This window comes from Camelina sativa, chromosome 2 (assembly GCF_000633955.1).
Source record: "Camelina sativa cultivar DH55 chromosome 2, Cs, whole genome shotgun sequence".
NCBI lineage: Eukaryota > Viridiplantae > Streptophyta > Magnoliopsida > Brassicales > Brassicaceae > Camelina > Camelina sativa.
In genome coordinates this window covers 13,183,822-13,196,738 of record NC_025686.1, presented here as the reverse complement: position 1 = coordinate 13,196,738, position 12,917 = coordinate 13,183,822, and the positions used below count along the sequence as shown (strand labels likewise).

The 12,917-nt window shown below is 35.1% G+C and overlaps 2 protein-coding genes and 1 long non-coding RNA gene across 4 annotated transcripts in view; 2 read left to right on the top strand and 1 right to left on the bottom strand.

Moving 5' to 3' along the window:
* LOC104723714 (formin-A-like) lies at window positions 4,449–5,386 on the top strand. Its single transcript, XM_010442111.2, has one exon. It carries the CDS (start codon window positions 4,609–4,611, stop codon window positions 5,110–5,112), a length of 504 nt encoding a protein of 167 aa, XP_010440413.1. The 5' UTR covers window positions 4,449–4,608; the 3' UTR covers window positions 5,113–5,386.
* On the bottom strand, window positions 6,806–8,848 carry LOC104723701. Of its 2 annotated transcripts, XR_002033991.1 has the most exons (7): window positions 8,684–8,848; window positions 8,424–8,513; window positions 8,294–8,347; window positions 7,919–8,115; window positions 7,779–7,807; window positions 7,372–7,452; window positions 6,806–7,279 (listed from the first exon to the last, which is right to left on the bottom strand). It is a non-coding gene; the product is annotated as an uncharacterized LOC104723701 (long non-coding RNA). The 2 variants fall into 2 exon arrangements; XR_002033990.1 differs by having other exon boundaries at window positions 7,779–8,115.
* Window positions 11,219–12,917, top strand: part of LOC104723687 (COBRA-like protein 9) — a 4,391-nt gene continuing 2,692 nt past the window's right edge. The window contains exons 1-2 of the mRNA XM_010442086.2: window positions 11,219–11,839; window positions 12,499–12,894. Coding sequence (XP_010440388.1) covers window positions 11,290–11,839; window positions 12,499–12,894 — 946 coding nt within the window. The 5' untranslated portion in view covers window positions 11,219–11,289. The remainder of the gene's footprint in view (window positions 11,840–12,498; window positions 12,895–12,917) is intronic.

Below are 12,917 nucleotides of genomic sequence, written 5' to 3'. Positions count from 1 at the left end.
AAAAAAAAAAGAGATTCACAAACTTTGGATGCTAAGTTTGATGTTTTCCATGTTTATACAAGCATATAAAACTACTGTTTTGACATTGAGGAATTGGAAAACCCAAGTGGCATCATAAACTATATATTTTACAAAGTCCATATCTTATGTTGAAAAACATTCATATAATATGACATACCTTGTGACGTGCTTAGCATTATCAACTATTCAACTTCAACTAAGCTATATACAAAACTAACAAAGACATATTGTATACATAAGCCACGAGGGTTCCCTCATCCACAAGAATAAGAAAGCTCAGTCATAATTATAGAGTTTGCAACAACTAGTTACTACTTACTACGAATGATTCAAGAACAAGCAAAAACTATACTTAAATATCCCCCAAGAGTGCAAGACGATGCTTTCTTTAGCCTGTAATATATATAATCTTTGAGAGCAATGTACGCTAGTTGAATTATTCAGATAAATATTTGATTTTTTTCATAAAGAATATAATAAAGAGAGAAGAAGAAAGATCTACCCTTTAAAAACTCAGCCAAACGAATTACCAAAAAAAAACACTCAAAGCGGTAACTGGAACGAGTTGCTGCTAAACCACCAAACACAAACCCTCTCGTTTCATCGACATAAGAATTGGGGAATGATTGATTCGCCCTAGGACAGTAAAAGAAGAAGAAGAAGAAGAACCCATCATGAATCGAGAAAAGGGAATCCGATTGAAATAGTAGTAGACTGCCATGGTGGATCTATCGTGCAAGCAAGCTTCTGAATTTTAAACTTTTGGTTGATTCTCATTACTGTAGTCTGTACTCTGTAGTAGTGTTCTTAAAATTTGAATCTCCGATTCGCTTGTTGGGTTTTGTTTTGGGCTATAAAGAATTGGCCCAATAAAATAGAAGTAATGCACTAATAAGAGTCCTACGAAAGGCAAACACCCCAGACGCCGTTACTCTACAAAAAATGGAGCCTTAAAATGTTTGCCTTTGCCCATTGCTTGTAATGGTGTTGATTTACATTTATTTTTCTTATGACTTTCTTTCACCAGAAAATTAAGAAGATTAATTGACATGCATGGCCAAATGAGTAACTCGTGACAGCGACGTCTTGGCGGTTCAACGCAACACGATTGTCCATACAATATTGATCCTTGGGCACATGTCACATGTGAATCATGGGTTAATTTGAATATCTGATCAGTGTCAAGATGATGTGTTTTCACTATAAGAGATTGTTACGTTTATATACGTTAATACTTGAAAATAATATGTCAAAAGAAAGAAAGTCGTGTAGTGTTTCTGCGTTTTGTTTAATTATGCATTAATTACTGGCTGAAAATGTTATCGGTCGAGGAGTTATGAAATTAAGATCGAGTCATTATCTATTTTGAAAAACACAGAAGATTTCAAGAATTCAAAAAATGAGAAGAAAATGAAAATGAAAATGAAAAACATAAAATTATTAATTAGGAGTTTTAAATGAATGATAGTATATATGAGAATCCTTAATCTAATCTCGTCGATGCGTCCTTCTCAACTCTTCATTGGATCAATAATACAAAAGTATATATGATGGTGAAAATCTTATAAGAAGCATAATCAAAAATGTTTTGAATACATATCGATCGGTTTGATTTTTTTTTAAAGAGAAGTATTCTTTGAAATACGTTAATACCTCTTGAGAGAGAAAATCGGGCGAGTGGTTTCCACGCGCGGCGATTTTTTCTCTCCCAAATTCTTCTTCTTCTGATCACAACCTCTTGCTCCGTCGTTGGGGGTTCTCCGTCGACTCCGGCGACGACGAGAGCCCAAGGCTCATGGTGCTTCATCGATTAACCGCTGCATCAATCTGGTGAAAGATTCGTGGTCGAAATCAAGGGAACAGTGGAAGGGAGAAGCTTCCTCGACACACTAACGGTAAGAGCTCTATCGGCGGTGGTGCGACGAGGAGTAGAAAAGGGAGATTCACGGCAAGGATCAAGAGAGAAGGTGGTTAGATCTGAAACTCGGAGATTCTGGAGGTTTCTCAGCGTTGTTGTTCGATGGGGGAGGTCGTCTACGGCAAGGAGGAGCTAAGCCACCGTCGAAGGGTTCAGATCTACTCCCTACCGCCTATCTCTTCTCACATGTGAGCCTGTTTCTCTTCGACAATGAAAGCTCGGCTCTTTTCTTCCTCCTCGAAGCTGCTCTACGGTGGCGGGATGGCAACGGATCTTGGATCACCATCTCCGTTTGACTCGCGTCGTCCAGGCTCGTCGGAGGACCTGTTCCGACGAGCATCCGCAAAATTTTGGGCGGCGGCTGCAACTGTGTTCTTCAGTTGCAGAATTAGGGTAAACGAAATCCGGTTTGATTCCGGTTCGTGTTTTAAACCCGGGTCAATTTTGATTCACGGTTTTTTATTTGGTTTAATGTAAGCGGTTTAAGCCCTTTGGAGATTGTAATGGGCTAAATCCGGAAATAGCCCATTGGACATTTATTTATAAAATTGAATACCCTTTAACAAAAAAAAAAGTATTCTTTGAAATCATTTAGTATATATAATTATATATGTATTATGTATATATGGTGAATAGCTCTGTAAATCTAAGCCAGAGTTCAATCCTCACCAAACGCATCGATCTTCTCTTAGCCGTTGCAAAATTCATATATAACGTTTGGAAACTTTTAGAGATTAGTTTAGGATATGGATTTTTTTTTAAAACATAGTAATTTGGTAATGTTGCAGCATTAACAATTGCTTTAAGTCACTAAAGCAAACAAAATACCCACCTTTTTAAAATCAGCGTAACTTTAATCATGAGATCACCATAAGCATGGTGTGACCATCTTCAGTCTGGTCTTTTTGACTAAAACTAAGCTTGCTTGTAGCTGGAATCATTTTGTTAATTTACCTACAATTGGAAACTTTTTTTTAACTATAGCAGTTGTCTTAGTTATGATTTTACTTGAATTATGATACTTTTGATCAAATGACTTCTTTTTGGAATGCAAAAAAAAAAAAAAAAAAAAAAAAAGGTTTCTCAACACCTATCCACTAGGTTTCGTGACTTACTTTCTCCTCCACTGTTCACATATTCTTTTTCTATGAAACAATAACATCTCAATACGGGATATAAGTCATATAACATCCGGCCATGCGGTCTATTCCTTGTGATTGTTTCCACTGGTCATAGAAGTTTCAAAGTTGGAATTACTGGGTGGCACGAAGTTAAGCCGGAATGGTAATCATGCAATAGTGATTTTTTTTTTTTTGTGTGTCTGTGTTTTATATAGAACAAATGGTATTCAACGCCACTTAAGGTATTTATTTAGTAATGACTATAAGTGACGTTGAATGTGTTAACAAATGGAATTACGGAATCACGTTTTCTATTTCATAATCAACACTAATTCATTTTCTATATATAACCATTCCTTCAAATCTGTAGCACTTGAGAGTTTTAAGTTCGAGCAACTTATCGAATTTTCTCATAATTTTGATTTTCGAAACCAAAAACAAAAGCTGTTGAGGCTCAAGTCGGCACTTCCGTCATCTTCACGTCTACTCATCGAAAGCTAACCACGTCATAACTAAAAGACCCAATAAAAAACGGCCACGTTTAAAAGCTTGTAAAAGAGTCAAGCCCCACTATAATGACCACTAGATTATTTATTTTATTTTGTGTTGTTGTTGTTGAAGATTCTCTTCATCTTAATTTTTAACCCCAACCCTACTTGGCTCGTCGACGCAGCCGCCACGAGATCGCCACGAAACTAGGGATTTTACCGTAAATTCCACATTTTAAGAGATGACGTGACGTATTTGCCCCCGACATCCGCGTATTTCCGGTGCTTTATTACAAGACCTTCGGTCATAAAAAGGTTAACGTGTCCGCGTCAACCTTTTTTATTGCATTCACTATTCATCTCCTTTTTGCAAAACACTCAAAAATCCTCGACAACAAAAAAAATATTTGTAACGAGCGATTTATGTATAATTTTGCATGCACCACAATATTTGCACTGGATAATTATAGTCTTCACAGTTCACACACAAATATATAAATTTAATCATCCAAAATCTCCAATAATTTATCTCCACTACTTTGCATAACTCTACTATTTTATAAGAACTGAACAATCGATTAATCGAACCAGAGTTTTCTTTTCATTTAAAAGTATTAAATAACCCAGATTTGTTAAGATTTTAAATGACTTTTTACAAATCACAAACTAATAACACTAAACTTTAACAGAGTTTAACAAAATTTTGATCTAATAACAACAGATTCTACATAACATTTAAAATCTTTAAAACTCTTTTCAAATCTTAAACCAATAACCCCCACTTAATACACTCCACCGAACTTTCACTAATTATATACTAACTTTATTAAAGCTAACCTTTTTTGTACTAAAACAAAAAATCATTTATAGTATAAGTTTTTATATTAAAAAATCATCGATAAAAAGAAGAACACTCCTCCTCTGAACGTGCTTCTTCTTCCTCTTCTTCTTTCTTTCCCACTCCTCTTTGGCTCTCTCTCATCTTCTTCTTCCTCTTTTACCTTTTTTGTGCATATTATTCTCACACACTAAACTAAGTTTCTAAATCCGATCTCTGACAATGGAAACAAACCGGTTAGACACTTTGTCTACACTTGTTGTTGTTGTTATGCTGCTAGTGTCAGTAACACCGACAGTGACATCTAAAGACGAGGTTGTTTCTTGTACAATGTGTTCTTCATGCGACAATCCTTGTAGTCCAGTCCAATCATCTCCTCCTCCGCCTTCTCCTCCACCACCGTCAACTCCCACAACCGCCGCATGTCCTCCGCCTCCTTCTCCTCCTAGTCCTAGCTCCGGCGGCAGTAGCGGTGGTGGTAGCTCTTACTATTACCCTCCTCCTTCTGGCGGCAAATACCCTCCACCGTACGGTGACGGTGGTCAAGGCTATTACTATCCTCCGCCTTACTCAGGAAACTACCCTACGCCGCCTCCGCCGAACCCGATCGTCCCTTACTTCCCGTTTTACTATCATACTCCACCACCAGGTTCTGGCTCAGATAGGTTTACGAGTTCTTGTTCTATTATTTTTGCTCTTTTCGCTGTCTTCCTCTGTTTAGTGTGACGGATAAGTATATTCGCCGGAAAATTAAAGAAGAAAACATCGGAATAATGTGGCAAGATCGGTAGATCTACAAAAATGTTTAGATATATCTTTTGATCATGGAAAACCAAATGATGTTGGATCAAATCATTATCTTTTTTACTTTTCTTCGATCTGTTTTTAACTTTTTCTCTTCTTCTTTCTTTTGTTGTTGACAATTTGTATTTAATTGTTCTTGATAATATTAACATATTCAGAATTCAGAAATAAAGAATTGTTTACTTTTTATACAGTATATATGTGCTCTTTTAGTGGTTTACACTTTACACTTAATTAGTTCGATTTTAACACTATTTTGTCGGTTGGGTTTATTTTGCCTTTGAAATACAGTAATGATTTATCTTACTCCTCTCTGTATTCGTTAATTAACCAATCCTGTCGTTTTCACGACTAATGGTCAAACGATACAGTAATAAATTTGGTATATCTATTGATCAGCTAAATTCACGGCTAGTAGTACCTTTTTAATTATTGTAGTATTAGTTTATAATTCACATGTGATTGTCGTTAAATCAGAATATATTAGTATTTCAATTATTGTGAGTGAATTCGCACCGTTGGAAAATTCAAAATACACATGCAACGAAAATTTTATAGCTAGCCAGCTTTGGTCCAACACATATATCTTTCTGTTTTCCCAAGAGGCTAAATTATGTATCGATAAAAAACATATTTCCCTTTTGTTTCGCTTAGACTGTGGAAATTTATATGTACCTGACCTCCATTGTTGACCTTTAAAGATAAGCCGTAAAAAAGTGCATTAAAATACGAATACCCAACATAAAGATAGTTTATTACTATTCGGGTAGTCGCAATTAACCCTAAAAAGTTGTTGAGGCAGTGGGACAAAAGATCAATGGTCTGTCTCTACAATAATTGTTTTTTATTGTTTACTGTTGTTGAATGTTGGTCTGAGTTTAAAGGGATGATATAATTGGTAAAACGTTGCTGACACTCTGACTGGGTTAGAGGGTTGGGTTACTTAATCAAGCCTAAACAGAAGCATGTGACCCTAATAATCCGAAGGCGCAAAGAAGATATAATATTTGGCCATTCACTAATAATTTATTTCGAAAATGTTGATCAAAAAAGGAAAGAAAAATACGGAAAATTTAGAGAATCATAGTTTCCTAGGGCCTACGACTAAGCAGCCCGACCCAATACATTGTGGAACACCCGACCAGTCTCCGGACTTACGTCGGTTTTTTTTTTTATTCTTCTATGAAAAGCCTTTTCTCATTGCCTCCAAACAAAGATGGGGATGCACATCAATTTATGACTTCAGGGATGGCATCGCGCGAGAGGTTTTCTTAAGAACATAGTCGACCATGGATACAACCAGCAGGCCAATTTTATGTTTGTGGCTCTAAACATTATTTTTTCGGCCGATTTCTTATACAAATGTGTCATTGGTGGAGGTGGTTAGAGCAAGGCCAACGGGGAGTTTATATTTTGAGGATCTTATACACTGTTTGAATTTTTTTATGAATTAATTGTGTATTGTTTTGAATATAAGAACCCATGATCTCTTAGTTAAAATTTTCTCTTATAATTTTGGGTCTCTTATTTTTGAAAATATTGTTTTTTGAAATTTAAAATTTTTAAGTAGAATAGAAGTAGTATAAAGGTGTAAGCATTTAAGATTTTATAAAAATAGGAAAATATTGCATTTGGAACATTCATGAGGTTTTAATCAAAAACACTAGATATATAACTTTTAGAACTATAAAGATCTTGGAACTCCAAATACAACCATTAAGGGAATATAAAATTTTTTTTTTTTTGATGTTCTTTTTATATATACGTGTATACATATGTAACAAATTTGAAAGGTAATGGAACATCATACTACAACTAAACCAATAGTAAACCATCTGGGAGTTGTTGATCATGAGAGGAGTCTTGAGATTTAAATTTACGGCAAGCATAAAGCACTGCAGAATGAAAACCACTTGGATTGTCTATGAACACGAAATGACCACCCTGCAACATTTCAAATAAACAAAAATCTCACATAAGCACCATCTTCTTCTCTATTGTTTTCTTCTCAAATTTGAAATGTTGCAGGGTGGTCATCCAATCATTCATTCTGTAGATAAAAGTTGTTGGCACTTTCCACTCTGATGCACTACACAAAAAAACAGTCATCGAATTTGAGTTGTGTAAAACCTCCAATGTAGTCACAAACTTGGTTTTATTCATCAGATTTGGTGGACAAACCTTTGTAGGAGGGGCTTCCGAGCAAAGGCTCCAAATGAGAAGATGTATTTCAAGCACAACTGTCCACTAGCCTACCATAATCTACAATGCAAAACGAACCATCAATGTCTGCAGAACACAAGCAAAAGCCACATCAACTAGTGCATTTTTCACAACACCAAAAGCCACAATCATCAATTCAAAGCTATATATGCAAATAAAATACCTCAAGATTAGCAATAACAAACCTTTGCAACATTAACACTATTTCCTAGCTAAAGTAATGAATTGAACTAGCTGGTAGCAACAGCTCCAAGATTTACTCATACTTGCCTGTAACAATTCCTCCAAACACTCTTCTCATGCTCACCAAAAAGAACTTAATCAGGCTCATGACAGATCTAATTCAGTGGTTTTCTCCAAGTTACCTTATTGACTTGTCGATATACATTTAACTCTGTGCAGACAAAAAATAGGTAAGACCACTAACCACCTGATGTATCTACGCTGATAGAAGGTTGTTGAGTCAGTAAAAGTATGCTTCTAGAAAAAAAAAAAAACAATGTACTGATCCTAGTCACTTGCTGAAGTCCCGTAGAGTTTGAGCATTTTGAACTGGACCAACAACAAAGTTGAGGCAGATAAGCAGAGCAGCCATTGTAGTCCAACAAGCTGTAGAATTGAGGACATCCGTTTTCTCTTTAGGGAGGAACAATTCGCTGTCCCGATGGTAATGAGAACCCTTTTTCCCCGGACTTCAGCCCACTGAATCAGATGAAGAAACATTAGCCTCTGTTTACTTGATGTGTCAGCTTAAGTTACCATAACAAAATAAACAAGTTTTACTAAGTAGAAAGCAAGCATCACAAGAGGCAGTGTGAATCTAAGAAACACCAAAAGGATTGAAACAAGAGAACAAAAAAAAAAGTCGTGTTAGACTTACAGGATGCCAAGATTCGTCGTTCTCAACATGTCCATGGTTTTGTGGCTAATTCTCCTGCAGAACCAAGCAAACTCGTATGAGGTTCTGCAAATGGTTTATTGAATTATAATGAATTGAAAGCTAAACTCACCAGCCATGGTAAGGTACAAGAATAGAGGAATAAAGAAGATGTCCCACCACATTGTTCAACCTCGGATCATTTGAGAAGCTACCATGTCCACTGCAATATGATCAACAACAAAAATTAATAATTTCGTTGACAATTCAAAAGGAGATTACACAGAGTTGCAAAATCAATAACCAGTAGCCAATGAACATGATAATTATAATGATAGATTAATTGTAATAACTAGTGGTGGATTAATCCGATACAATCTCGTCTAAGTTCACCTCCGCTGATTCAATGTCCTCCAATTCACATCTTCTCCGACCCGAATCTCCTCTGATTCGAGAGACAGAGAGAGGAAGAGGAAGAAAAGCAATCAATCGACCATCAAATTTTTTTATCTCTTTGCCCAACCATCTGGTGACACGTATAGTCTCTTATATGCAAATTGAGTCTACTATATAAGAGGATCTCTTATTCTTTTTCCTCTTTCTTATTTTTTCTTTTCTTTCTACTTTTCACTTAAAACCTCCCTTAGAGCATCGTTAGTGAGGGTTACTCAGGAAGTGAGTTACTTTAAAAATAATATATAATAATAAAAGAGATGAAAAAAACAAAAGAATCAATGCTTCAATTACTTGCTGAAGTATCGGTACTCTTAGCAAATAGCCACATATCATATTTCTAATGGTTGCCACTAATAAAAATATAACAATATACAGTAGAACCTCTATAAATTAATACTCGGTAAATTAATAATCTTTATATAAATTTCTCCGGTCCAAAGTTGGGACTAGTGTTGGACACTATTCGATAATATAATAAAATAATAATTTTTTTGAAACTCCTTTGTAAATATATGGTCCCATCAATAATATAAATTAATAATTATATAAAATTATCTAAATATATATATATATATATCTACTCATTAATTTTTATTAGAGTTCATTTTTAACTCATTAATTTTTATTAGAGTTCATTTTTAATATTTTTACTATATAAAAATCTTTTAATGCTATCTTCAAAGCATGGTAATTGTTATTTTTATTGTAATTGATTTTATAAAATATTAGTTATAAAGATTAAATCATGTTTTTAATATATTTTTATCAAATTAGGAAAGTCTCTCTATAAATTAATAATTATTAATTTATCGATAAATTAAAACCTCTATAAATTAATAAAATTTCATGGTCCCGACTATATTAATTTATAGAGGTTTTACTGTATATATGATTAAAATAATATATATAAATTTTTTAAAGTAACGATGTCATCGTTACTGCAGTAATGATGGTCTTTTAAAATTCTCTAAACCCTTCCGTTGGAGAAGGTTTTATTTTCTTATTTGAAGTGTGAAAGGGTTGTCCTATATTAGGGAGTTCACGACACCAATGACACATTTATATGTCCGGTAAGCTTAACTTTTTTTTTATTCTCTTGTACTCAAGGTAAGCTCCACCTAAAATTGATGTCTGGTGAATTAAAAGAGATATCTAAACGATATGTCGGAAATCTCGTACGTTTCTCATCATTCTCTTTCTAAATATATACCCAAAATCGGAGGAAAACTCCTCTGGTTGCTTCCCAGAGAGTTCCATCATCATAATCAAACCATAACATTTTATATCGTAAATTTTACTCAACCAGTCGAATTGTTCCTTCATGACTTGAGCTCGAAGAGTATTCCGGTTTGGAGGACGTCCCATATGTTTCCCTGAACATGTTCGTATATATGACAGAAAAACGATATACAAGACACGGGCAAAGAAGTGTGTCTATTGCCACAAATTACTAAGAACCTAACTTTGTTTGATCCCTAATGGTCAAATTGTTCACCATACACTCACTGAACATCCAAAATAATTGACGTTCACTCTCATTGTTGTAACAGTTGCCATTGTTGGAAAGTGGGTATATTATATGAGGCTATCAGCTTCCACTCTGAAGTCTCGGGTAAGCAACTAAGTAATATGAAATATATATATATATATATATATATATATTGAAAAAAAATTAAGTAAATATGAACAATCTATGAATAATACCCATAATAAGTGATAAGTCCAGTTAAGTCTAGCCGAACTGAAAGCAGTTTTCACGTTATCTTTTTTTTCTTTTTTTTTTGGTTAAATTTTTCACGTTATCTTCAACACACATCTGAAGTCCTACCAACCATTATAATTCGACCATCATTTTCACATAGTATACAGGTCAACTGCACCAAAGTTCTAACTATACGTTCCATCCCAATCCTATAAAAACAGGGTTCGGTCAATGTACTATTTTTCTTTTTGGTTTAAAAAGAGATGTATGTCAAAATTTAATATATTTACTTTGGCATTTTAATTAATTTGGATTTTTAGTAGAAAAACGTTAATATATCTTTGATGAATCTTGAAAACAAACTAAAAGAAAAATAGAACCAATTCAGGCTTACCTTGTAGCTGTGTATATATTGGCCTTACATCAGATCTGTAAAATTTAAGTCCAAAAAATCAAAGCCGGACGCCCACATAGAAGTGCAAATATATACAGCTATTGCGAGTATTGAGCTGGACGATCCCTGATATCTTTTAGGAATATGTTGGCATATTGTTGGAATGATCGTGTCATGCCGATGTTGTGAGCGAAAAAAATAAATAATTTGCGTCCACGACTCTTATTATATTCTCTACTTCATAATCAACCTACCAACGTGCGTGGCACGAGTTCTAAACTCAAAACCTCTCGACGTGCATCCTAGTATCCTACAACGTTTTATCAAAACCTCCTATGATTATAGCACTCACGTTTACACTATTTGTTTCAAATGAACCAAATAAAACAAAAACAGAAACCATTTGGGTTCTTGTTTAGTTTCTAATTTTCTTTAGAGAAAGGCACAATGGGACTACTCCTTCCGATTTTATTCGGAGCGTTACTTTTATTAACCATTACTCCACCGTCTCTGTCTCAGCTTCCTCCAGAAATAATGGCTCCGGCACCTGCGCCAATTTCGCCATCAGATCTTTGCAACGGGATCTTTCTCTCTTACGAATTCATACTCGGTCGCAAGATCCCTCCAAACGACACAAGCGACCAGCCTTATCGGTTCGAGTCACTTCTCACGGTTCTAAACAACGGCCGTGAAGAGCTCAAAGAATGGAGAGTGTTCGTTGGATTCCAACACAATGAAATACTTATCTCCGCCAGCGATGCGCTGATCGTCAATGGAACTGAACTTCCTGCTTTGGTAGGAAACGGCACCATCTTCGGTGGCTATCCTGTCTCCGACCTCAAAACAGCCATTCAAACGGCCGGAGACTTAAAACAGATGACGGCAGAGATCGAGCTTGTCGGGACTCAATTCATGGTGGCTCCTCCGGCGATTCCTTTGCCGACCAACATATCGCTTGTTAATGATGGTTGGCTCTGTCCTGAGCCTACTCTTCAAAGTAACTACTCCTATCATTTCCCTTTTTATCTTTATGTTTTATTAATGATCAAAATTGTTAGAAATATTGATTTAGGAGTTTTTTTTTTCTTTAACCTCATTTAGGAGATTTTCTTGTTTTATACATTCTAACTGATTTTTATATATATATATATATATATATATATTACTTTAACGAGTATTTTCAAATTGTTCCTAATATAAGTAGAGTAAGTTTTTGAAAAAAAAATTAAAATCAATAATATATCATTTTGTTTGAATTTACAAATCAACAAATCCCACTACCATTAGACCACTATATAGGTGCATTTTAGTTTATTTATTTTTAATATATTTATAAATTTTCTTACCAATAAAATCCTTTTATACAAATTATTTTGGCATAATAAGCCGCACTATTAATACTTCAAAAGAAAAAATTAAACTTTTTAAACTTATTTTTAAGGGATTTGAAAATCAAAATAAATCAAAAGATCGTAAAGTCATCAAAGACTACTGATTTATAAAATGGGTAGTTTTCACAATGCAATCAAATTTTCGAATGATAATTAATGAAATACAGTTTGAAGTTCAAATAGCATTTTTCTTACTCTTTTTTTTTTTTTTTTTTTTTTTNCAAACAACATTTTTCTTACTCAAACAATTAATTATGTTCATTAGGCAAAAGAGAGCTAACGACGTGCTGCACGAGAGACGCGAGCATTAAAGTCAACACAACAATCACCACCAAATTCTTCCCACGACAGCCAGGAGACTTGACCATAATGTACGACGTGATCCGAGCCTACGACCAAAACTACCTGACCGAAGTAACCATGGAAAACCACAACCCACTAGGCCGGCTCGACCATTGGGAGCTTAGTTTCGACTGGATGCGGGACGAGTTCATACAGAAAATGCAAGGCGCATACCCCACGGTCGTGGACGCCACAAAATGCATCTTCGGTCCTCAGTCCCTAATCTACACTGGTCTCGATTTCGCTGACGTTCTCACCTGTGAGAGACGACCGGTCATCATAGACTTGCCTCCGACCAAAAAAGACGACCCTATTTTAGGCAAGATCCCTTTTTGCTGCAGA

Coding starts and splice junctions, on each gene's coding strand:
- LOC104723714 (XM_010442111.2), top strand. CDS start 4,609: ATGGAAACAAACCGGTTAGACACTTTGTCTACACTTGTTGTTGTTGTT.